The sequence below is a fragment of the Mus caroli genome, unplaced genomic scaffold (genome assembly GCF_978045245.1).
Source record: "Mus caroli unplaced genomic scaffold, Mus_caroli_1 scaffold_14, whole genome shotgun sequence".
NCBI lineage: Eukaryota > Metazoa > Chordata > Mammalia > Rodentia > Muridae > Mus > Mus caroli.
In genome coordinates, this window is record NW_028227269.1 from 103,684,602 (window position 1) to 103,711,326 (window position 26,725).

A 26,725-nucleotide genomic window follows, 5' to 3' on the forward strand; every position below is an offset into this window, starting at 1 on the left:
TTTTGGGGTTTTTTTTGGGGGGGGGTATTTTTTTTTAATTAATTTATTTTTTTAAATTTTTTATTAGGTATTTTCCTCATTTACATTTCCAATGCTATCCCAAAAGTCCCCAATACCCACCCCCCCAACTCCCCTACCCACCCACTACCCCTTTTTGGCCCTGGCGTTCCCCTGTCAGAGAGTTTTTAGGATAGCAAGAAAAAGCTGTCTAAAACAGAGCAGAACAGAGAGAAAACAGTCTGAAATGTTGTCTTGATCGGTCGAGCAGCCTACAGAGCCAAGAGCTATCTACAGAGAACTGTCTAGGGAGCCATCTCAAGGAGAACACAGGCCATCAACTTGGACCCATGAGTTGACTTGAATAGTCTGTCATCGTCTCAGAACCCCTCTCCAAGCTGAGGCTGGTCCCTGGTACAAATTACTTGTGCTTAAGGCACCACTTTCTGCATACTTACCAAACTAATATGCTTGTTATAGGACGCATACATGTGCGAGGCCATCATCTCCACGGTAGTGAGTTTCTGGGGTTGAAGCAAGGAATTTAACCTATCCACAATACTGATATCCAGCTCGCAACACACGGGGTTTAATTTAATGTGTAATTCTGCCTTTTGAGGAACTGAACTAAGTCTTGCTTGATTACCCTTTAAAAGGAAAAGCACAATATAATTATTAACAAAATGGTAAAACGAGGTTAAAAACTGACAAAATAAAGGTCAAACAACAAGAGAAGTGGTGGCCACACAGGCCTCTCACCTGGGGTCCTCTAGTCTCAGAGTGTTTATAGTGAAGCTGAAGACAAACGGGAAGGTGGGCATCCGTCCCTTCTTTGGAATGGAACGTTAGAAGCTTAAAGACAAGGATGAAGATGGGTTTCAGCTAGGACAGTAAGCTGAAGTCAATCACCTAAACCCAGCATATTAGCCTGAACTCAACCATGCAGACCACGGGAGCTCTATAGGTGAGACAGGCTTGCTGCAGTCACAACAGCCAGCTCCACCCAAGCTGCCAAGTGCTGTGAAACTCAGCACCTCATCTGCAGAGTGCAGGCGAGGGTTCAAACATTCAGTACCTAAGCAAACACTTTGAAAACAAAATAAACTAACAGCCCATACATAACCTGTCTGCCTCCTCAGATAACTCTCCTTTCATTTAAACTGTTTGCTAACATAGTTTAAAATGTTTCAATAACCTCAAAGATAAAAAGCAGCACTAACACACTTCATGATGCTGGTACATTTTAAAGAAAAATATTGTTGTTCACTCAATTCCTTTAAAAAGCAAAACAAATCTAAAAAGCACTCCAAAGGTGGTCCAGAATTTACCTCGGTGTAGTGAGGAGGGACAGAATGACAATCTGTTGGAAACAGACACTCCAAAAACTCCATTTGCCCAACGGACATGTCGGTGCTAAAGTGCCGGGAAGCTGATCTTTGTCTCTGCTCATAGGACACTTTGATGCCAGTACCTATAAATCTATCACAAAAGAAGCATTTAAGGGTCTCCACATGCTTCTAAACAACATAGCATAAACAAGCAAATGTTAGTAGTATACAACATTGCATATTACTATGTGATATATTATTATAAGAATTAATAACAACTACTCTAACAAGTCTAAGCCGTGATCATTATTAATATTCCTAACGTCCTGAGCTTCCCACTTCCTACTCTGTAACAGCGCTACTATGGTACACCTCTCAGGATGCCTGCACTGCCCAACAATGCCCTTCTTTCTTCCACATTCCAAGCTTATGCTGCAGTGGATAAAATACCTCACATCTGCCCAGGCACGGCGGCACACACATGCCTTTAATGCCAGCACTTTGGAGGCAGAGGCAGATGGATCGCTACAAGTTTTGAGGCCAGTCTAGTACATACCAAGTTCCAGGCCAGTCAAGGTTACAAGGTAAGACTCTGTCTTAAAACAAAATAACTTCTTTAAAAAAAAATTCAGAACTGTAAAATGTATGAAATGGCTTCTTAAAACAATCTAAAAAATAAAAACATCATTCAAGCTGCGCGTGGTGTGAACACCTGAAATCTCGGGAATCTGGAAGACGAGGCAGGAAGACCACTGTTTCTGAGAGTCAAGAGTGTCTCCAAAGCCAAGGAACAAAAATCATGCAGTAATTTTTTAAAACTTCAGTTGAGAGGTTCACAGGTTTTTTGGTCATATTTTCTACCAGAAGCTGTTTCGAACTCTAACAAAACTGAGGGAAAATGTTTTTATACTTTTATTAGAAGTACTATGGTCCTGGGCTAGAGAGATGTCTCAGCGGGTAAGAGCACCGACTGCTCTTCTGAAGGTCCTGAGTTCAAGTCCCAGCAACCACATGATGGATGGCTCACAAACATCTACAGTGAGATCTGACTCCCTCTTCTGGAGTGTCTGAAGACAGCTACAGTGTACTTAAATATGATAAATAAATCTTTAAAAAAAAAAAAAAGAAGTACTATGGTCTTAACCTATAGAGCGTCTTTTGATGGGAGTCAAAAACTACTTCAGATGTTAATTTTGACCCTCCAGAAAACTTACCTAAAAACCTCAAGCTAGGGCTAAGGGTTCAGCTCAGCCGCAGAGCGCCAGCCTTGCACACGTGAAGCCCTGCTTCAGCCCCCCAGCACTACCTAAAACCAAGCATGCTGGCTCACATCTACCACGTCAGGAGGCAGGAGCAAGAGGGCTGGCTTGAGCCCAGGGTTGGCTTTGGCTGCCTCAAAGGTTGAGACCAGACTAGACTGCATCATGAGATCCTGTCACCAAAAACAAATTTTATTTGTCCAGATATTATACAAATATCACTCATTTTACTCCTTTTATAGATCCCATACATATTAAAATACACAGTACTGGGGCTGGAAAGCTAGCTCAGTGATTAAGATTAAATAAACCCAGGTTATTCCAGAAGATCTAGGTTCAAACCCCAGCACCCACGTGGCAATTCACAACTGTCCATACACATACAGCCATAGACATAAAAATAAAAGTTTTATACACACACACAGCATTTGCATGCTAGTCCTATATTGCTGGTTCAATTAGCTCATCGATTAGGTCTCACTAGGAAGGCTCATGGCTCTAAGAATCAGCAGGAACTGAAGCATGCAAACTCGGCCCAGGCTTGGTTACTCATGGCCTAACAGGACCTTTCCCAAGCTCTCCCTCATCAGTCCCAACCTTACTACCACCATCACCTCTGTCACTGCCAGGGCCAAAAAGAACCATCCCATAATTTCAACAGTGGTGGCAAGAATGAAGCAAAATGTGGTCACACAAACTTGGCAAAGAAAGGGAGGGAGCTGCAAACTACCCAGTGCTGAGGCTGCACTGTTCTCACACTACACCACTGAAGGAGACCCTACGGATCATCTCTGCAGTACTGTAGTGACTATTAGCCATTAAAAACCAATGCAGAAAGGCAAACAGATGCAAAAGCGCGTATTTGGTTCTTTACGAAGTAGCTTTAGTAATCATGAGAGTTCACCTAAGGTGATCGTGTGAACAAGCTTCGGCAAAGACTGCTCGGAAAGACTTAAAGTCTCCCGTCGAAAATATTGCTGGGTCCATCTTTTCTATACAGGAGAAGAAATCGATGGCCATGCGTGTCAATGGGTTGACGTTCAGAGATGTTTCCGCTGGAGACAAAGGATCGATGTGAAGCACAGAGACGGAGAATATGCCGAGAGCCAACCTGCAGATAAACTCAGGTCTGGATTCATCCACTGAAACAGACCTAGAGGAGAGAGCTGAAATACATGAAGTTATGAGTTAGAATGACAAGATGTTACCTTAGCTTTAAAGGAGAGGAAGCCCAGAGCAGCCAGAGTAACAGCAGACATCTTAAATAGACTGCTACCCTGCTGCATCTGGCATGTAGGATTCTTGTACCTGAAGTACGAGAGTCCACCTCAGTAAGGAGAAATGTGTGGACACATCTTTTATACTATAAAACTGTGTGAGAAAAAAAAAAAAAAAAAACAAGATTAACCAAAATCTGCACGCCAAATTCTCCATTGAGATTAGTTCAGTTAAATTAGTTCAGTTAAATATTGAAGAATGAGGTTCGAGAGTGCAGAACAGTGGAAAAGCATTGCCCGGCATACTCAAAGTACTAAGTTCAATACCCAATTCTGGGAAGGGAATGCAGAATCAAAATTAAAACTTTCTTTTAAACAACACAGAAGCAGTGAAAAACAACTCAGCGAGCTAGTGTATAATGATGGAGCACTGGCTGGGCACTGTCAAGTTTTATGTCCAACATGACAGCCACATGCACTTGCATTGCATACACACCACTGCATACACACATAAGCACACACAGGCACACATGTGCACATAAGCACACCCACACATTCACACACAAAAATATACATAAACATGTATACACACATGTGCACAATATGCTTACACATATAAACACATGTGTATGCACATGCATATATACTGTGCACACACACACACACAAATACATATACCATACATATATAGGCACACATGAATGCACACATATCACACAAACATACAGGCATATATACACACACACACATGCACACATATATACACAACACAAATCAGATAGTTGACTGAAAGTTTAAAATTGCAATGATGTAAAACCTATTGTATATTTCCCCATAATATCTATGTATTTAAATATATATATATATATATATATATATGTAAATGTATTGAGAACCAGGCATAGTGGTGCACACCTAGTAACCTAGAACTCAGGAGGTGGAGGAGCTCAGGTGAGACCAAAGCTAGGCAGCCTGAGCTACATGAGACCCTATCTCAAAAACAAAAAAGAAATATAATGAGTAAGTAACTATTTTTAAATATTTTTCAATGAATTGTCCAATTATTCTTTCCTTCCTAAACTTTGTGACTCTCCTTGGCTAAAAGAAAACTTATGAAAGACACACACATAGAATGTGATAGAAAGAGTGCAGGCTTGCCATGTGCAAGCCCTGGGTACACACCCCAGGAGCACAGGAAAAGAAGTACTGATAAATAGATGATAAAGACAGATATATAGATAGATACATAAAGGTAGGTAGATAGACAGAGAGACAGATCAGATGTTTATTCTGAAAAGAGGGAGAGAAAAATGGCAAAATGCATCTTCCCCTTTACATTTTCAAAGCTTCCAGTGGGCACTAACCAGCCTTTTGTAAAGATGCCGGGTGGACCACGTCAGACTGGAACGCTGGCCCTCTGACTGGCTGCTCTTTGTGGTCGGCAAACTCTCCCCAAGTTGGCTGAAGCTACAAAAGATTAGTTTTAAGTCCATGAATAAAGGCGAGGCCCTTAGCAGCAGCGTTTTAAGCTGAGAAGAAAAGAAGGAATACTGTACCACAGTGGCGCTTAGCGGGGACCCCGCAGGTGTGTTGGTGTATGTACTCGTCAGGGACAGCTCCAGGTCCATGTGTGGTGGGTCCCCAAGGGGTGGAAGAGAGGACAGACTGTGAGACATGTCCATGTCGGCCATGGAGAAGAAAACTTCTTCCTCTGGAGAGAAATATACCTTGTCATTGATGACACATTCCCTCAATGCGCACGTTCAAGTCGTTTAGTCACACTTACAGAACCTTCCTTCCAGTTATCTGAGACACAGCTGTACAGCTCTGCTGCAGGAAGAGCATGCCTGCACATGGCCCTTAGCAGCACAGTAAACATGCAATGGCACACAGTCACAAAAGTGTTTCCTGGGTTTATATAACAGCAGCAATACAACAGATTGTTACTTGTCATATAGCAATTGAGAAGTTGAAATTCAGATTTTCAAATGGCATCAGCTCACATGGGGCCCTGGGTTTTGTCTCCAGCACCAAACTGTAAATAATGAAATTGTGTAACTGAACTGCAGTCTGGTTTCTCATGGATGAGAAGGAAGGACCAGAGACAGTTAGGACTCCACTGGTAGTTCAGTGCCTTCTCTCTGGTGACTGTCTGACCATCATACAAATCAAACTCATGTCTACAAGTTCTTTGAGTAGGCTTGAATTTTTTATTTGGTTCAACATTTTACATTTCAACAGCTTCTTCGTATTTACATCCACAGTGTTCATACAGTCTGAAATCCCTGTAACATAAAGCAGGCTGAGTGACAGACCAACAAGGTCAGCCATGCTTCCTACTTAAGGGAGTATGCTGCACACAGGCACACACAGGCACACACACACACTCAGGTGAGTGCACACTGAGATGACAGGTGTCCCCAAACTTAATGTCTGGATCTACAATTTACACACTGACTCCCTTAGGGACAACACCATCACTTTCAAGACCACCTATACCCTTGAAAATGGTAGCGTGGTGCCCGCAGCTGTGCATGTGGGCCAACAGAACAGAACCAATGTCGTCACTGAAGGTCTGTTCCGCACTGCAAGTGATTTCTCTTAGAAGCCAAATCAAGTCTAATTCCACACAAGGGAAAATGCAGGTCTAGTCTAGACTGCCCGAGCTGCTTACCACGGCTAGAAGGTGTACGAGCTGTTTCTGTCTCATAGAAGCTCTTCTCTGAAGACACACCCATAGAGAGGGAATCTTTCCTCAGATAATACCGGTTTAATTCCATCTGAATTCGGTACTCATCTTCCTGCTGCATGGGTCGATTTTTCCTGTCTTTATTAGCCAGCCCTATTTTGCTAGAATTTTCTACAAGTATATAAAAGGAAAGCAAAATTAAATTTGTATTTAGATACGTAAGCATTTCTTTCCCAAACCCCACTTATCCAATACCAATGGCAATGTGACCATACTGGCAGAAAACCACTCTCCCATCAACCAGAGGGCTCGGCAACAGTTTTAAGCAAGGAGCCAAGAACCTAAACTCTTACCTCTAGAAAATATGAGTATCTAAAAATACTGTGTGTGCTACCCACCTTGTACAAAAATTACATGGTTTTTTTTTTTTCTGGTTATATGAGGTAAATGAAATATCAAATGCAACATTCCCCAACCAAAGATACAGTCAAAATAATTTTTAAAATGAATGTAACACAAATAATCTAAATCAAATCCAAACTATAATACAATATAAAAGATCTAATCCAATAAAGTAACCAGGATATCTACTTAAAATATACCTTTAATGTCACATACCCCAAAAGAATACAAATTCATCTATGTTCTATATTTTCTCTTAAGAGTTTCAAGAATTACAGGATATAATCACAGCAGAGCCATACTTGCCTGGTCCAGCAATAGCTGCTAACATATCCAGAAGGAGGTGTACCTGCCTCGGTGACAGGAATAGATGAAAGGAGTCTATCTGTCCATCGACATCCAACTTAAAAACACAAGAACAGTTGAGAATAAATAGGTCCCAGCTCGTTGTCAGGAACTGGGGAGAGGTTATGGCACTGAGATAAGCATCGCCTTTGGTCTTCGGCAGCTTCACCTCACACAATTGATCCACACAATCTCAACAAAAGAGCTTAAAGACCTGCAACTGTTGCTCCAGGAAGGAAAAGCCTGAGGCATTGCACATCAGCACGTCCAGACCCATACGGGCAGTCTGCCTTGCCTAGCTCCATCTTCCGGAGACCAGAGAACACAGCAAGAACACAGCACTCGTCACCCTCCAGAACAACCGAATCCTCAGCACCGACTTAGAGTCTGGAAGCCCAGCTAAGCCGCAGCCGCGTCCTCGTGGAGACTGCACAGCCAGCCTCAAGGATGCCTGTGGGGCTGCAGCCTGCCTTCTGCACACAGGCTGGAAGGCACAGCTGACACCCAGACAGAAAGCAGTGCTAATGGGCCCTTCCCTCCTTGTTCCCTGTACACACTTTTCCCTCACATCTGTCTCATTATGTCTGGTGAACACCGAGCCATTACCCAGCCCCTACTCTCAAGTTATTGCTGTCTCTGTATTACAAACGAGGAAACAGATCCACAGAGCAAAGACCACACAGCCCCTCAGCAGAGCTGAGCCTAAGAGACACAAATGCAAAGGCTCCACCCCCTCCACAGCATGGCTGTCCATGGCACTCCTCACACGGAGTGTTTGGTGACACCCAGCCCACATCCTTAAGTGAGGCAGGGCAGAGTGGGCAAATGTGTTACTGAACAACTTTGTTTCTTGGATTAAATCCCACTCTGGGTTGTATTAGAGTGGAAAATCAGGAGTTTCGTTTCTGTCATAGAAATATTTCATTATTGGTACATTCTGAATTTGGAATTCAAAGAACAAAGCACTCACTGCTTTCTTTTGAAAATATAGAACACTGAAAATAATAACTAAGAATTTTTCAATTCTGTAATGTGGTAACAAATTTTTCTAAATTCAAACAGAACTTTCCCCAAACACCCACTGAAACTAAATGTGTAAGATGCAACAGACCCCAGAGGAAACGCTCTCAGGTATCAAAACATGCTTTTTTTTTTTTTTAAAGATTTATTTATTTATTATATGTAAGTACACTGTAGCCATCTTCAGACACACCAGAAGAGGGCGTCAGATCTCATTACAGATGGTTGTGAGCCACCACATGGTTGCTGGGATTTGAACTCAGGACCTTTGGAAGAGCCATCAGTGCTCTTAACCACTGAGTCATCTCTCCAGCCCCAGAACATGCACTCTTGAAAGACACCTGAACACACAGCTTAGAGACTCAGGTTTAAGGAACACTGGAAGAGACTATAAAGTTCTAATCTGGCATGGTGCCCCGTTATGACCATTCTGAGTTACGATTTCCAAGCTCTATGCTGCCCAATGCTGATCTCCAGAACTTAATGTTTCCATATAATATTCATTTATTTACATTTAACAAAATATACATAAATACTCAAGTAACTATGTAAAAACATTAATGTACAGACAAGAATAATCGTGTCTCTAAATACTCAAGACTGGCTGGAAGTGGAACACAATGTCACCACACAAAAGTGCTACGTGTTCCTCTGTCCTTTAATATGCAGAACTCTAAAAGCAACACAGAGAATAGTTACACAAATTTTTACATCTTAAAAATCAAAGCTTACAAATGTAAAGAACTGTATCTAGCCAAAAGAGAACCATGAAAGTTTCTTTAAGAAATGGCACATGCACTCCCCAAAGACATACATGAGCTTGTTTCCCAAGGATGTTGCCACAGCAGGGCAGTCCCTACAGAATTTACAGCTAACTACCTACAGTATCTGCTCCATTAACAACCCCTTAGAAGCCAACAAGGAAAAGACCTGATAAAGGACTTCTTAAGAGAGAGAGAGAGAAATTCAAAAAAAGGCAGGAAAATCTGGGACAGAACACTGAAAGTGAAGATAGATACTCGCTTGCCCACAGCAACCAACCACCATACACCCTATAGACTAAGTACCTCGAGTTTGGTAGAAGCAACAAAACAACACTAACCTTGGCTCCTGGAAGCACTTCATTCTGTTTTAAAGTGAGACTCAATTCCAGCCTGCCCAGTAGCCTTCCAATCTGCACTGGATCCGAGGGTGCTATCTCCGGTAACGTTCTAGTTAGTTGTGGGTGTGGCTCATAAACAATTTTGGGGTTCCAGCTAGGTGACAGCTTTGGCTCAGTTTCCTATAATAAGGGAATAAAAGGAAAGTAACCATTTAAAATACTTTAGCATAAATAATTCAGGGTATGAGGTATAAAGATCGTCTTGAGAATAAAGCATTTCGCCCAGTGGTAGTGGCACATGCTTTAATCCAGAGGCAGCTGATCTCTGTGAGTTCAAGGTCAGTCTGGTCTACAGATCAGAGTTCCCGAACAGCCAAAGCTACACAAAGAAATACCTTGAAATCCCAAAAACAAAAACAAAAGAAAATGAAGTATTTGGAAAACTGCATCATTACTTTGGGCATAGCCTTGCATTGTAGCTAAAATGAAGCAGTATTGTGTTAACATAGCACCCAGAAATAAAAACAAATCATGGAAATACTGAAACAGAACAGAGCCAGCAAGATGGCCCAGTGGGAAAAGCACTTGTCCCTACCTGGTGCCTGAGTCAAGTCTTATAGTGCACATGACCATGTGAGAACTGACTCCAGCTGTCCTCAGATCGCCACACACACGTCCATAAATACAGTACACACAAGTTCGTGTGTGTGTGTGTGTGTGTGTGCATGCGTGTATACATGTATACAATTATTTATTCAAATAATACACAATATAAGTAAGAAAATCAAACCAATGTGGAAATAACACCTGTAATCCCAGCATTCAGGAGGTTGAGACTGGAAATCACTAGTCTGAGATCAACCTGAGCCACACAATGACAAAGTGAGAGACTATATCTCAATAAATACATATATATGCATGCACACACACTCGCGTGCACACACACAGAGGAAGAGAGAGAGAGAGAGAGAGAGAGAGAGAGAGAGAGCCCTCCCCAAAGAACTGACTTGTGAAACAAAAGGCAAATTATAGAAGTACTTATAAAAGTAACTTATAAAAGAATGCTGTGCTCAGCAAAGAATTAAGACCTCTTAATAACGGGAAACACTTAAGGTATGGTTCTTGTGCTAATGCTCGCGAGGACAGGCACTTGTCATGGAAGGGAACGGTGCTTCTGAATGAGAAAGGCTGGGCACTGCATGATGTGTCCAGTTGAGTGGCATTACAAGAAGTGACTTAAGGAAGGAAGGGTTCCCTCCAGCCCAGGCCCAGGCATCCATCCCACTGTGCTGGGGAAGGCAGTGGGCAGGAGGCCAGCTCTTCACACAGCACCACAGTCAGAAAGCAGCACTGTACCACCGCGAGCACTGCACTCACTCTCCTTCTCCTTTTTCTGTGCCTTGAGAGCAGCCCATCGAATGACATCACCCACATTTCAGGAAGCCCGCCCATCTAATCATGTACACAGAGACTGCTCACAGACATGCCCAGGAGCCTGGTTTTCACACGGACTCCAAAACCCATCAAGACAATTAGCATTAGCTCCCTTAGATGTTAACATCTCATTCTACCTACAGATATACATGAAGCATTTCTCCATTAACAAGCATCAGGCTGGCAGAGCTTTAGGGGTTCAAGGCTGGTGTCTGATATACTAGCTGAATATTTGTGTTAACAGATTTGCTGAACTCATTAGTGGATGTTGTATTCAGGAAAATTTAACAGTCCCTAGACAGAGACTCACTAGTAGCCCTCAAACTGGAAAGCCTCCTGTTTCAACCTCTCATATGCTGGGATTACAACATGCACTCTCACTATGGTGGGTTGGTCTAATGCTACTATATTCTAATGCTAATTTGGGGCCCCCAAGACTGGTTACCCCAAAGGTAAGACACTGAGTGACCCTGCCCACAGTTAACTGTGATTGGTAAATAAAGATGTCAACAGCCAATAGCTGGGCAGAAGAGACATAGGTGGGTTTGAGGTTTCTAAGGCTTGAAGGAGAGAGAACCATGAGGTAGAAGAATGTGGAGGAGGAAGGAGAAGCTACCATGGGTTAGCTGAGCCATAAAAACATGGCCCTGGGGGCTGCCCAACTGAAGTTAAGAGCGGCTCAGATAGAACATAGAAAGTAATAACTCAGGGTTGCTGATAGGAAAGGTAATTCTAATAGCATGAAGGCTAGGCAGCTGCCCAGCTACTGTGCTGGTTAAGGCATATTATAAGTATAAAGACTGTGTGTGAGTGTGTGTTTAATCTGGGGACTCAATAACCAAAGAGGGGATAGAAACCTTAGGCCAGGATTATTAATAATTTCTATGATACCCACACCTGGCTGACAGACTTTATTTAAAACTTCTAAAACTCAGGACTATGTTTTGAGTTGTTCTATTGGGTTGGGTTTTGGTTTGGTTTTTTTTAAGTCAGGGTTTCATATATATATATATATATATATATATATAGTTCAGGGTGGCCTTGAACTCACTGTCTGAGGATGCCCTTGAATCTCTAACCCCCTGACTCTGCCTCCCAAGTGCTAGTGATGGGACCTAGGACTCCATGCATGCTAAGCCAGCCCTCTGCCGACTGAGCAACACCCCCACACCTGTCTGGGGGATTATGCTTCATTTTCCTTACCACTGGTGCAGTTGAACACACGGGGGAAGATTTTGCTGAAGCAGAAAATTCATCCCAGAACAGAGACACCCCAGAGAGCTGCAGCAATTTATGAGCAAAAGCTGTGGGCTGATGCACATTGACTCCTGAGGACTCGTCGGCTGTTTCGTCACAGTACACGGTCCTGAAAGGTACAACAAGAGGGCACTTGGGCAGACTCCTGGGGACCTAGGTGTTCTAAGTTAAAAGGAAACGTCATAGGTAGTGCCCCTAAGACCATGCCTATAACAACATTGCCTGTAGCCCAGCACCAGGGAGGCTGAGGGAGGATGAGCAGGCACTCAAGAGCTGCCTACCTACACAAGAGTCTGTCTCAAAAGAAGTTTGTTGGGGCTGGCGAGATGGCTCAGTGGTTAAGAGAACTGACTGCTCTCCAAAGGTCCTGAGTTCAAATCCCAGCAACCACATGATGGCTCACAACCATCCGTAATGAGATCTGATGCCCTCTTCTGGTGCATCTGAAGACAGCTACAGTGTACTTATGTATAATAATAAATAAATCTTAAAAAAAAAAAGTAGTAGTCTGTTTCATCAGGCGTGGTGACAGTCCTTTAATCCCAGCACTTGGAGGCAGAGGTAGGCAGCTGGATATCGTCAATCTTTGATATTCAATATGCATTTTTTTTCATTTATGTGTATAGGTATATAGGTGTGAGTTTTATGTTGCATATATATGTGCAGTTGCCCCCCCAAGGACAGAAGAGAATACTGGATCTCCTGGAGCTGGAGTTAGAGGCCATTGTGAACTGGTCTACATGAGTGCTGGGATCTGAACTCAGGTCCTCTGGAAGAGCGGGAAATGCTCTCAGCCACTGAGCCACGTCTCCAGTGCCCTTCAGTGGACTGTTCTGTGAGGAGGCCATATAACATGGCCAGAGTTGAACAGTTACTACTTCAACACTGTCAGAGCTCCTGTAAGAGCAACATTCTTGACTTAATCCTCACAAAATTCTCAAAAGAAACAGCACCATCATCCATTTTCACTAAAGAAGTAGGCAAGCCAAGCACCACGGCCTGGAGTCTTCCACACACCGAGACTCGCCTAACTACTGTGCACATGTGGGAAGCGCAGACTCTGTAGAGCGTCACCGTGGCAGCACTCAAGTTAACTAAGAAGACTGCCCAGGCAAGCTCCACATAGCCCTGGGTATAACGACACTCTAGCTGGGGCGTCCAGCTTCTGTATGGGATGAGAGCATACTTTAGAGAGCAGTGCTGTGCTCTGAAGTTATGCAATACATGAATTTAGCATCACCGCAGCGTCCAGCATCCTCAAGTGTAGTGTCAGAGAGTGAGGTCCTTAAGCTTTCAGATATAAAATCATCTTACCTGTCTACTCGGATTTCAAGTGCAGCTCCAGTTTTAGAATTTTCTGGCACATGTTCAATTCTTAAAACAGTATCTATAAAAGTGACTTTCACTCTTCTTAGTACTAGAGCAAACAAGCAAGTGTCAATGGTAAAACCACAGGTACACCAAGTAAGACCCGATCCCACCCACCCCACCCTACCCTTCCTCCCCTTCACTCCTGGGCTGCCATTACTCTCAGCAAGTGCTGATCACTGCAACTTCACCATCCACTCTCAGGAAAGAAATAATTGCTAGTCTGATAACAAAATAAAAAGGGCAGATTGGTTTCCTTTTAAGCACCCAGAGCCTGTATTATGCCAAACACACTGTTGCCCATACGCACATCCCCAAGTTCCATCACAACAGACACTTGGGACAAGGCTGATCTCTAGCCTGATCCTCCCACAGGCATAATTAACTAAACAAGGAGAACCCTGGGAACCAAAGCATACAATCAAACTGAATGCAATGTTTAAAACGGCCTCAGTTCTCAAGTGAAAAAATAATTCTTTTTTAAAATAATTGATTTATTTTTATTTCCTATGCATTGGTGTTTTCCTCCAGGTATGTTTTTATGAAGGTGTCAGATCCTCTGAAACTGGAGTTACAGGCTGTTATGATCAGCCATGTGGGTGCTGGGAATTGAACCTGTTCTCTGGAAGAACAGCCTATGTTCTTAACCACTGACCCATCTCTCTAGCCCCAGAGAACATCCCTCCAACAGAATGGGTCTTAGGCCCCAAACCACCACATAAAACCTGGGCTGTGAAGACGCTCATACTGCAAACCTGTTTCGATGGTTTCTGCAAACTTTTCCAGTCCCTCGAAAGGCTGCGATGCCTCTCCTTGCTCATCTGTCAGTTTCTGGCTAAGACACTCCTTTGCCAGCTGCATACTGCTGGTCATGAAGCTTGACCAGTACATAGGCTCGGACCCAGTTGCTGCAAAGTACAAACACACCTAGATAGTTTCTCAAAGGTCTATACATATCACTGCTTAAAATACTATAGTTATGGTAGATTGTCAACATTATGATGGTACCTGTAAAAATATTCTAGAAGTTACATAGGACATTAAGTATCACCTTATAACAACAAAAATACAGGGGGGAAAAGTCTGTAATATATTCTTATTTCGTTTTATTTTTATCAAGTTTTATTTTTATTGACTCAACAAAACCTAGTAGGTATAGTCACTCATACACTGCACCATGCTCCAGCCTACACCGTCCTGTGTAAAGGGTCAGGCAGTGGGTATTCACTTGGCTTTATGAGCTATGTGTTCTGTCACACTTGCACACAGCGTGGCTGTGTCTCAATAAGATCTGACTAAGGAAAACGGTGGCAGACTAAGGCCTGCAAGCTGAGGTCTGCTAAGCAACAGTAAAGCTGGGAAATCAATTATAAGTATGCACTCAAGACAGTTTATCAGCATTAGGAGAGGTAAGAGATGGCTGACAAGAATGAGTAGGGAGGTGTTGCCAAGAAACACTGTAAGACTGAGGAAAGCCTACTCTTCCATCTGCAGGAGAGGGTCCAGCAGAAGGAGCAGGCGACAGCAGATGCAGAGTCAGTATAAATGCAGGTGAATGAGTGTCCTCGGAGGGACTGCACACAGGGACCCTGAGAACCCTTCCCAGTTCTGGCCTGCTGAGGAAATACGAGCCTCCTTACAGTGCTCAGAACAAACTGACACTCTACTGCAACTGCTGCCTTCCACAGAAGAACTTAGAGCCTTTTTAATGGGCTCATTTAAAGAGGAAATACTTCAAGGCTCAACTTTTGAAAGGGAGACATATTTGCCCACCATGGTTGAAAGACAGAATCAGAGCCAGGACTAGAGGCACAGGCCTTTAATCTCTGAACTAGGCAGGCAGAGGCAGGAGGACCTCTGTGAGTACAATGCCAGTCTGGTTACATACTGAGTTCCAGGACAGCCAGGGAATCCTGACTCAAAATAATAGCAATAGTGATGGTGGTGGTGGTGGTGATGAAATCATTTTCGTTCTTGTTTGGGGGATTTTTGCTTTGTTTGAGATAAAAAACCTTTTTTTTTTTTAAGATTTATTTATTCATTTTATGTATATGAATACACCATTGCTGTCTTCAGACACACCAATAGAGGGTATCAGATCCCATTGCAGATGGTTGTGGTTGCTGGGAATTGAACTCAGGACCCCTCAAAGAACAGTCAGTGCTCTTAACCCCTGAGCCATCTCTCCAGCCCCAAGATAATCTTACTATCTAACTATTTGAAGGTTGGCTTCAAACTTACAATCATCCTGCCTCAGCCTCTTGAGAGCAGGGACCAGAAATGTGTGTTACCAAACCTGGCTAGATACAATGTGATAATAAATTATCAGGAACCTAGGATGATGGCTTAGTCCATAAAGTTCTTGCTTTTAAAGCATGAGGACCTGAGTTCAAACCCAAATTGGTCATAAAAAGTCTAACATGGTAACCCTAGCACCGAGGAACAGGGACAAGTAGATCCCCAGGACTCTGGCTGGCCTGCGAGCCTAATTGAGTCCAGACTCTATCAGACCCTGTCTCAAAAAACATAAGGTAAACAGAGTATTAGGAACAATACCAGAGGATGTTCTCTGGCTTCAGTGTTCATGAACACACACACACACACAACACACACAGATACAATTAAATAGCAGATTTTTCCAGTTGTAGTGGAAAACTCCTACAATTCCAACACTCAAGAGGCTGAGGCAGGAAGATCATGGTTTCAAGGCCAGCCTGAGCTATAGAGTGAGTTCAAGTTCAGCCTGAGCTGCACTGTGAGACTGCCTCAAAATAAATACATCAACAAAACAGATCACTACGGTTCTACAAAGCATCATTTAAATTTTTGTTTTTCAGGAAATACTTTGGATTATAACTTATGCATATGTACACAGACAGCATTTATCTAGAGTTACCGTTTCTACCCATTTCTCTGTGCTCCCCTCTACGGTTGAGAGAGAGCACATCAGCTTATCCAAGCCCAGCTTACATAACTATTACCAACATGGATGTGGTGAGTCACAAATTTAGTGCTATATAAATTCCTAGCAATCATTATTCTTCAACACCAGTTGGTTCAGATTTTACCAACTGAAGTCAAACCCCGTCCTGGAGGCTGGGGAGTTAAGAGCTGAACTACTCTTAGAGAGGACCTGAGCTCTGTTCCCAGCACCTACATCAGCTGCTCACAGCTGCTGTAACTCTAGTTCTAGGGCGATCTGATGCTTCTGACCTCCACAGAGACCATGTGCACACAAACCTAAGTCCCTCTCTACATACATATAATTAAAATAACAAAAATTTTAATTTTGACTTAAAAAAATATCTAATCCTATGCCCTCCCAACATTTCTCCATGAATCTTTGAATAGTCTTTCTCATTTGGGAACTCAATATTTTTAATCTTTAAAAGAGAAGTCACAGCCAGGCAGTGGTGGCGCACGCCTTTAATCCCGGCACTTGGGAGGCAGAGGCAGGCAGATTTCTGAGTTCAAAGCCAGCCTGGTCTACAAAATAAGTTCCAGGACAGCTAGGGCTACACAGAGAAACCCTGTCTAGAACAACCCGTACCCCCACTCCCCAAAACGAGAGAAGTCACTTCAGATAACTAGAAATAAATAAGCACGTATTATGTATACATTAGTGCTCTGGGGCATGACTTAGGAGGAAACCCTTCTATAGGCATACTCACATACATCCTACAGTGCTAAATCCTCGTATCCTAGCAACTGAAAAGTCTCACAGACCCAGTTGAAAGTCATCAACCCAACGCTCACTTGCTTACAGCTGGGTTAAGGGGCACCAGGAAACACCTACCTACTCGAGGTCGAGGCCGGAAGACCATCTCCAGTCCTCTCACTTCCAGGGCACAGTTGTCCTGCAGCAAGGAGCCCCATGGGACGGACAGGGAAATAGACTGAATAAATCCTTCCGTGACTTCTAACGGTGCATCTGCTGACTCCAGGATTTCATTGAGACACTAGAGAGAACAAAAACAGACTCATTTTGAAATCAGACAAATAGAAATACAGAATGTCAACTTTTTCAATGATGTGAATGAAGATGCCCACAGAGGTGCTGAGCACTGACAATGTAAGGCAAGGCTGGGCTGGAGAAAAAAGTCTCAGTGGCTAAAAGCACTGGCTGCTGTTCCAGAGAACCCTGGGTTTGATTCCTAGTGCCTACATGACCGCTCACAACCATCTGTAACCTTCTTCTGATCTCCAGAGACCTGGGCACACATGCAGGGAAAATAAAACATCTGTGATCATGCATATCTCTGTGTTCTTAAGAACAGCTGAGCTATCCAGCGTCATGGACTGAACAACTCCTGGCTTCTTGGACTTTCCATTAGTAGACAGCCATTGATGGACTAAGTGGACCACAGCCTGTAAGGCACTCTGGTAAATCCCCCTTCCCATGTAGAGTCATTCTATCAGTTCTTGACCTCTAGAGAACCCTGACTAATACAAAGAGCTTTCCTCAGGTCTGTCTGAGCCCTAAAGACTTTCCAAGGATTTAGAAGCAATGACAGATTTTTTTGCTTTGTTTTCCAAGACAGGGTTTCTCTGTGTAGCCTTAGCTGTCCTGGAACCAGCTCTGTAGATCAGGCTGGCCTTGAACTCACAGAATTCCACTTGCGTCTGACTCCTAAGTGCTGGGATTAAAACTGTGTGCCACCATACCCAGCAGCAACAATGATTTTTATTAAATGTTTAAACTAATAAGTTTACATTTATTTATTATTATTATTTAATGGGTGGGGTGGGGTAAATGCTCAAAGTGCTTGTGCTATGTTCCCACTGGTACACATAATACATGTGCCTATTTTGTGTGTGTGTGTGTGTGTGCACCTAGTACAGAGGTCAATATCGGGTGTCCCCATTGTCCTCAGTCACTTTCCACAGTGATACACGGTCTTTCACTGGATGTAGGCCTCAGTAATTGTGCTGGACTATCTGGCCTGGCAGCTCTAGGAACGCACTTGTGTGCAGCTCCACAGGGACATCACGTACCCAGCTTCCTGGGAGGTACTCAGCGGCCAACCTCAGGCCCTCATGCTCTCAGGGCAAGCACTTTCCTAGGCCTCAGCTTTCTTACATTCTCATCTAGCCCCTAGGATTACCCTACTTTTTCACATTCTAATTTCCCGTGGCTTCTGTGACTGTGTCGCTCACTTGACTGTCATCATCTGCCTTTGCTTCTCTACCCTTCTCACTGTAGACGTTCTGGGCAGCTGTGTCCTTTAGTCAGCACTCACACTGTCAGCTTCCAGTAGTTACTGACGCTCATGCTCGAAGCCCACTCTCCTGCAGTCTCTGACTACAGACAGCACCCTGGAAGCTCAGGACAATCAACCAATCTCGATCAGACTCAGCCTTCTCCTTCCCTCCTTCTCTTCCTCCTTTCTATTAGGCTGACAAAAAGGAACCGCACAGGCCAGGAGGTAAAGCCTGATAATCTGGGGCAAGAAGAAAGCTCACTACCACAGATTGCACTGTGACTTCTGTGTGCATGCCACAGCACACTCTTCTACACATCCACACCCCCACACACACAGTACACACATATGCATGCTCTTGTACACATACACAAATGAATAAGTGAGAAGTTAAATAAATAAATAAATGTAGGGTTATTAGAGGGATTGTCATTTTGCATCAGGGATTTTAAATCATTATAAATAGGCCTAAGCCTATCTTCATTAATCAAAAGAAAAACCATTACAGTCAACTTGTTTTGTTTTTCCAGTAAGAAATGTTTATTCCTATAGCATTAAAAAAAAAAATCTATGCAGCCGGGCGTGGTGGCGCACGCCTTTAATCCCAGCACTCAGGAGGCAGAGGCAGGCGGATTTCTGAGTTCGAGGCCAGCCTGGTCTACAAAGTGAGTGCCAGGACAGCCAGGGCTACACAGAGAAACCCTGTCTCAAAAAACCAAAAAAAAAAAAAAAAAAAAAAAAAAAAAAAAAATCTATGCTTTGATGGACTGGCAATGGCTCAGCACATTAATGCACTTGCCACGAAGTCTCAGGACTGAGCTGGGTCTCTGGAAGCCCATTTGGTAGGAGAGAGATGACTTGTTCTCTGACCTCCACATGTACAACATGACATGCAAAAGCCACAAACATACACAAATAAATATTGTTTTAGTCCCTGACTCAGGATTCGAGAGATTCTTGGAGAGTGTCACCTGAATCCTACTAGTTGTAGAAGCATCCTCTCTGGGTTTTGTTGTTGAAAAAACCTTGAGGTAGTCATCAGCTGCTGTGAGAAGTCTGTGAGGTTGGTGGTCGAGCTCAATTCGTTCAGCTTTTGACTCATTAGTTGTACAATGTGCACGTGGCTGCTACCACGGCGAGCTGGGTCCTTGCTGCTGCAGGCCCCGCAGCTTTGGGGGCGTCTCACGAGTCTGCTGAGCACATGCTTCGGGTGTAAGGGTTCTGTCAGGACTCAGAAAGCCCAGACACCACTGACCATGGTATTTTTTGATGCAAGTTTGGCTTTGGGGAGTGCACTAGAGCATCTTCTGTGTGCAGCCACCAATGTGTCTCACTGGTTGTCACATACAACTCATTTTCCTGGCACTTCACAGGCCGATGGAGAAATGGTGCCCTGCTGTGCACAACAGGACAGGATCACAGTACAAACCCGGGAGTTTTTACTCTCAGTCGGTTCATGACACCACGGAGCGGCCTTTTCATCTTTCCAATCTGTTCCAAACACTGAATGGCCACTGACTTGGCCACACTAATTCACACCATCTGCAGAAAGTCAGCCACTGAAGCCCTCGCCTTCAAGGCACTGTCCCTCGTGTACCGTGTCTTGAGCTGGCACGACACTTTGCACTGTCGGTTCCCAGGCCTTGACACTCCAGCTGCTGCTGCTTTACAACTTGGAACTCAGATAAAAAGTAGGATTTGTTTTGTGCCTAACATCATCACCACAGTATAAAATAGGCTGCATATAAAGAGTCATTAGTAAGAATTAAAGCAAGCTGTGGTACTACTCGCCTGCATTTGGAGACAGCAGGTGGATCTGTGAGTCCAAGGTCAGCCCGATTTACATAATGAGTTCCAGGCCAGCCAAGGTAGAGACACCCCGTCTCAAAAAAAGGCACAGAAATAGCAAATTACAAAACCCCAAAACTACAATTACTCTTTCAACACGCTGAGTTCCAAGCGGTTGTAAAGCAGCAGCAGTTGGAATGTCAAGGCCTGGGAACCGGCAGTGCAAACAGTGTCGTGCCGGCTCAAGACTCGGTACACGAGGGACAGTGCCTTGAAGACAAGGAGCTCAATGGCTGACTTTCTGCAGACGGTGTGAATAATTAGCCTATCCCACTGCTGCTAATAACTGTCCTGTAAGAGACTCTCCCTCTTCTATGCTTTACATTTCCCAGGCTAAAAATCACTCTAAGTCTTGATACTCATTTTAAAAGAAAGTCTTTAGATGCTGTGGTGGTTTGACTAGGTAGGGAGCAGCACCTTTAAGGAGGTGTGGCCTTGTTAAGGGAAGTATGTCACAATGGAGGTGGGGCTTCTAGGTCATATATGCTCAAGCTCCATGCCGTGTGGAAGCAGTCTCCCCTAGCTACCTGAGAACAAGACGTACGTCAAGATGCAGAGCCCTGTTTCTCCAGCACCATATCTGTCTGGATGCTGCCATGATAATGGACTGAACCTCTGAAACTGTAAGCCAGTCAAGTAAAAGTTGTCCTTTATAAGAGTTGCCATGGTCATGGTGTCTGTTCAGAGCAATAGAACCCTAACAGACAGATGCCTGACACTAAAAATGAAATCCCCCATATAAAATAGAAAAGGTAAGCTCAGAAATGCTTATTTATGTAGTATTTCCATAATTTAAATTTTAAATCTGGCTGCCCTATTTCCATTTGCAGACAAGCTGAGTTTAAGGATGATTGCTTCACACTCCCTGAATTGTTCCACCGAGAATATATGAGTTTTGTTGTTTATATGAGCAGTTAAACTACATCAAAGCATTTTCAAGTATACAAACCAATGACTTAGCCTCTGCACCCTAGGTATCTGTCAACATCAGTAAACCGTGCAAGAACCTGGATTTGATGGAGCTCTTTTCTCTGTATACACCAAATTTACCCCAATTTTTGTGGCTACATTAACCTCCTAAATACAGTGGTTTGGAGGCTGCATTACAGTATTGAAGGGTAGTATCAAAGAAAAAAGGAGTTCTGAACTATAGTCAATAGTTTGAGAATTTACACTGGGCTCACTAAACTACAGTACAATGTCTCTATGTATGAGATATATAAATATACGTCTCTGTACTTGGCAAAAATCTTCTGTACATTGAATGATAAATTCCAAAATTCACTCCTATGAAAATTCTTAGTTTATTTAACAAGCAGGAGAAAATTCTTAAGCTGATCAGTCAAACTGACTCAGACAACTTCTTCTCCCCTCGCCTTGGGAGTGTTCCCATGAGATTTCATAGTTCTAGAGCTGACGGCAGAGTGGCTTGAGCTAACTACTCAGCAAGTGTGCCTGCCTTCTGCAGCACCTCGGAAGACATTGTCCTGTTTAGGGCCATTCTGTTTTCAGTTTTCACCAATGAGTTTCATGCAGATAGTCAAAAAAGAAAAGTCATACTCTAGTATATACTCTAGCATTGGGGAAATAATTGCAGATCAGTGCTTCTTGAACTGAAGTCAATTTTTATTACAAGCACACATACACCTATAAAATATAAGTACCAAAGTAATAAAAAATTATTGAAGTGAAATTAGAAGGCTCCAGGGTAATAATTCAATGCTGTCCATCTTTCTAAACAAAGTCAGTTCTCATGAGAAAGGCTCACTATCCACTTCAGTATCAGACCACCCAGCCCTTGCCAGCCGCACACACCACAATGCACAACTATGCTAAACTATAAATAAAAGCCTCCATTTAAAACTTAAAACAGATACATAAAGGTTCCTGCCACCAAGCATGGGACCTGAGTTGGAGCCCCAAAGCATACACAGGGGAAGAAGAGAACCAACTCCTGCAAGCTGTCCTCTAATCTCCACAGGCATGCTGTGGCATGTTCTTGCATGTACATGAGTATGTGTATGTGCATGTGTGTATGTATACACTGCTTAAACAACAACAAAAAAGTTTTAAAATTCCCTCATTCTGAAAGTAATGATTAAAATAAGTTCCTAGACTTCAGGAGTTGAAAAGAAGTGAGTCACAAAGTTCACCCTCCCACCGGACAAAACCCCTTTTCCTTCTTTGCCTACTTCTAGGAACCAGGAGCTCATAAAACTTCTAGGCAGCCCATTCCAACTGCGGCACAGCTCCAAATCCTTGTTCTATCTCCCTTCTTCCACTTCCTGGGCCCAAGATCTCATAAGTGAAGTGTGTCTATCCAAAAGTCCAACCGGTAAGGCATAGGAGGATGAGCACACATTCAGACATGCTGTGTCAAATGTTTCACAGTTTAGATTTAAATATGTCCTAGTACTTAATAGACGCAGGGACACTCCACTACTTTCAGGCTATACCCCAAACTGGTACAGAAAGACCAGCAGCTATGCATCCGACTTTAGCAAGTGAAACTTACTTCAGCAGACGTTATCGTTATAATAAACAGTGGAATCTTGGTAAAGTGACAGTAACTCTAGCTTCCTAGTTTCCTTAATGCCAGTATTTGTGAGTAGGGTTTAGATAAGCAGCTTCCACCTATGTAAAGTCCTAGTTCTAACTGTAACAACCATCTCTGCAGCTAGGGAAGTATGCTACATGGCAGTTTCCAAAAACATACAACATACTTAATCTGACTTTTCAAGTAAGGAGAATACTTCCAAAGAAGTATGATATTAAATAGCTGCTTTTCAAAGGACAGTTGTATCATCTTTTTAAACTATAGAAATATTTTGTGGTTAAAACTATACCTATTGAAAACATAGACAACAGAACTCCAGAAGCAGACAAGTAGGATTTTGAGTTCAATACTCGGCTACCTTGCAAGATCCTATCCCAAAAACTAAAAGCAACAAAGAGTCTAGTCTGGAAAGTCATTAACTAGGAAGGTTTATAAAAAAAAAAAAAAAAAAAAAAATTTGAAATATTAGGCTCTCTGAACCTGCCTAAAAGTATTCCAGACAAAGAATTTGAAATAATTGAGTTTAACTGTAGTTTCACGACTGCACACAAAAAGCACACCACCTTCCGATTAGTTAGCAAAATAACCAATTACATTAGCAGCCAATTCCAACCAATTCCTCTGCATAACTGCGAGTTAAGGAATGAGACGATGGTCTGAAGAAACGGCTCAGCAGTTAAATGACCTTGCTACTCTTGCAAAGGATTTGAGTTCAATTCCAACAACCCAACAATCCACAACAGGCAGCTCAACACCTACCTCTATCTAACTCCAGCTACAGGGCATCTGATGTCTTCCTCCAGCTTTCATAAATTCACACACACACACATACACACACACAGAGAAGATGTGAAAATTTTGTAATTGTCTCTTTTAAAAACACAAATATTATAAGAATATGCTTTCATTTTAATCCCAGATGAAAGACATGGGGCTGCTTCAGACTGTCCACAGCAGCTAACTATGATCTGCCTCATGCCCTGGCAGGTGTGGTTTTGTCAGCTGCAGATACTTTCTGCAACAGTGTGACACTTGGAATGCTGGGAACTTTCTAGAGAAGATATAAAAGCTAGGTCCCTGAGAGGTGGAGTGCGTGGGTGTTGGTTGGCTGGTATTGGTCTGACTTTGTTAAGTAGCCATGAGCAAAGAAGAAAAAGAAATTAGATATCCTCACAATGAAGATCAAACTTGCCCCAAGGAACTCAGCACTCCTAATCAGCAGGAAGTGGTCTCACAATAACGTCTCCCCGTTTCTGATCCCTGACTTTATTCAGGGATCTCTTTCCTTTCCTCTCTCTTATCTAGTGTTAGGGGGCTGAAAGGGTGGAAAAAAGAACTCACAAAATAACAAAATCAAGCTACAGAAAAATAATTTTTTAAATAATTGAAATGTTAGAAATGTCATTCACTTAAGTCCCCTTTAGCTTGTAGGAATCTCTATAAGGGTATAAGGGTGTTTTTTTTTTTTTTCCTTTCAGTCCTGAAAGTCATTAAAATCAACTATCCAAAGTAACTGAGTTCTGAAGCTGACTGTGCACAGCGGCATCCACTTCTCCCACTCTGATTTGCCCCAGCCTTCAATAAGCACAGTAAGGCAAAGCACCAAAGGCTTTTGGAAGCTTTGCTATTATCACTTGGGCTGACAGCGAGTGCTCTAGGAAAACAGAACAGCCTTCCAGTTAAGCCTATCCACAACCCATCTTACCAGGGGAATTGTAGTCAAGCCATGAACCTCAGATAGCCTCATTTCTGATTTCCTGTGTCTAAAAACCACACAAATGAAAAAGCCTGGAATAACACCTGTACTGGCTGGTTTTGTGTGTCAACTGGACACAGGCTGGAGTTATCACAGAAATAGGAGTTTCAGTCAAGGAAATGCCTCCATGAGATCCAGCTATAAGGCATTTTCTCAATTGGTGATCAAGGGTGAGAAGGGTGGGACCATCCCTGGGCTGGTAGTCTTGGGTTCTATAAGCAAGCGAGCTGAACAAACCAGGGGAAGCAAGCTAGTAAGAAACATCCCTCCATGGCCTCTGCATCAGCTCCTGCTTCCTGACCTGCTTGAGTTCCAGTCCTGACTTCCTTTGGTGATGAACAGCAACATGGAAGTGTAAGCTGAATAAACCCTTTCCTCCCCACCTGCTTCTTGGTCATGATGTTTATGCAGGACTAGAAACCCTGACTAAGAAAACAGCTAATCAAACCGCTGCTCAGGAGTCCCTGAGAGCTTTCTCAAGTGTGCTCTTATACTATGCTCCCTAAGAAAGCAAGTCTGCGCAGCACGCCTTTAATCCCAGCACTTGGGAGGCAGAGGCAGGTGGATCTCTGAGTTCAAGGCCAGCCTGGTCTACAGAGTGAGTTCCAGGACAGCCAGGGCTACACAGAGAAACCCTGTCTCAAAAACAAACAAACTAACTAAAACAAAAAACAAAAAAACAAGCAAGCCTGCACTTGGCGTCGAATTTGGATTCTTGCTGTAATACTTGTAACTGTGGCACAGGACAAAGTATTAAATGCCATTTATAAAATAAATAATAATGTCCACCTGCTAGGTTTGGTGTCTCTTCAAAGAGTACTGCACTGCACACCAAGGCATCCATCAACATTCCACCCTCAAGACTCCTTAGTCAGCTTTTAGCAGTGACGAGACACCAAAGACATCTACCCTGAGGATGTCAGATCCTCTTGATCTCTTCAGCCACTGCCCATTTCCACTGCCTCGGAATAAGACAGTTTGGCCACAGAAAAGAAAAATGTAGCCCATTCAAACTGTACTGGAGAAGCTAAAGTGAGAGCTTTGTCATGAGTTCCAGGCTACCCTGGGCTACATAACAAGTGTCTGGGCAGCTAGGACTACATAGTAAACCTACCCAAAAAAAAAAAAAAAAAAAAAAAAAAATCCCGTTTGCTGATAGGAAAGAACAGCAGCTCTCCCTCGGCCTGATATAGCACCTGGCATGCATGGACTCTATTGTCCTTTATGATAGCTGAACTTGGGTTAACTACTATACCTGCCTTTCAGCAGACTGTGAAAGCCTAGGACTATTTTGGTATAAGACAGGTCTTTCTGTTCCTCAAACTAGAGCTGTCTAAACTAACTTGCGTGTGCTCTCTGGTTTAAGTCACCTAGTTTCGTTCCAATTACCTTGTGTCATACCTCTTAATACAAGTTGCCAAGGAATTTCCATAATTTAAGCTTTTCGAAAAAAGAGTAGACGCGACAAACCCCAAACCCAAAGCCTTAAGTAAAATACTAGGCATTTTAGCCCACTGATGCAATACAACTGTTTTTGGCGAACCGAATATACTCAAAGTTCAGGTGAAGTCAACTCACAGCCTCTAGGAGGAAACAGGTTCTTTAAAAAAAGGCTGACGCTGCGGCTTTGGCGCCTGAGCTTTTGCAACATTTGCGTTTACGACCTGTCGATCTATCACGTGAAGCAAAAGGGCAAATCTAAACAGCACTACTGGGGCCATTCACAACCTCACGCAAGCAGAGCAGGCAAACTGGCAAGAGGGGCCTTCGCCTAACTTTCTTTCAGTGAATGAAGACAACCAACCCGGCAAACGCAATATACCAACATCCAGATCAAAATAAATAACTGGGGATTTCTGTCACCTCCTCTTCATCTTTAATTTTTCCTAACGTCATCCACAGAAATAGGGTTTGTTTGCCTAGGAACACCGCAGACACTCGCAGC

General features: G+C 43.1%; 1 protein-coding gene across 1 annotated transcript in view; it reads right to left on the reverse strand.

Annotated features, from left to right (window-relative positions):
• The window catches only part of Atg2b (autophagy related 2B), a 64,564-nt gene that overhangs the window by 36,886 nt on the left and 953 nt on the right, over positions 1–26,725 (reverse strand). The window contains exons 2-14 of the mRNA XM_021179653.2: positions 17,215–17,377; positions 14,174–14,326; positions 13,365–13,467; positions 11,997–12,159; positions 9,360–9,539; positions 7,199–7,295; positions 6,476–6,661; positions 5,358–5,512; positions 5,166–5,268; positions 3,489–3,750; positions 1,326–1,476; positions 757–849; positions 456–644 (exon numbers count right to left, since the gene is read on the reverse strand). Coding sequence (XP_021035312.1) covers positions 456–644; positions 757–849; positions 1,326–1,476; positions 3,489–3,750; positions 5,166–5,268; positions 5,358–5,512; positions 6,476–6,661; positions 7,199–7,295; positions 9,360–9,539; positions 11,997–12,159; positions 13,365–13,467; positions 14,174–14,326; positions 17,215–17,377 — 1,998 coding nt within the window. The remainder of the gene's footprint in view (positions 1–455; positions 645–756; positions 850–1,325; positions 1,477–3,488; positions 3,751–5,165; positions 5,269–5,357; positions 5,513–6,475; positions 6,662–7,198; positions 7,296–9,359; positions 9,540–11,996; positions 12,160–13,364; positions 13,468–14,173; positions 14,327–17,214; positions 17,378–26,725) is intronic.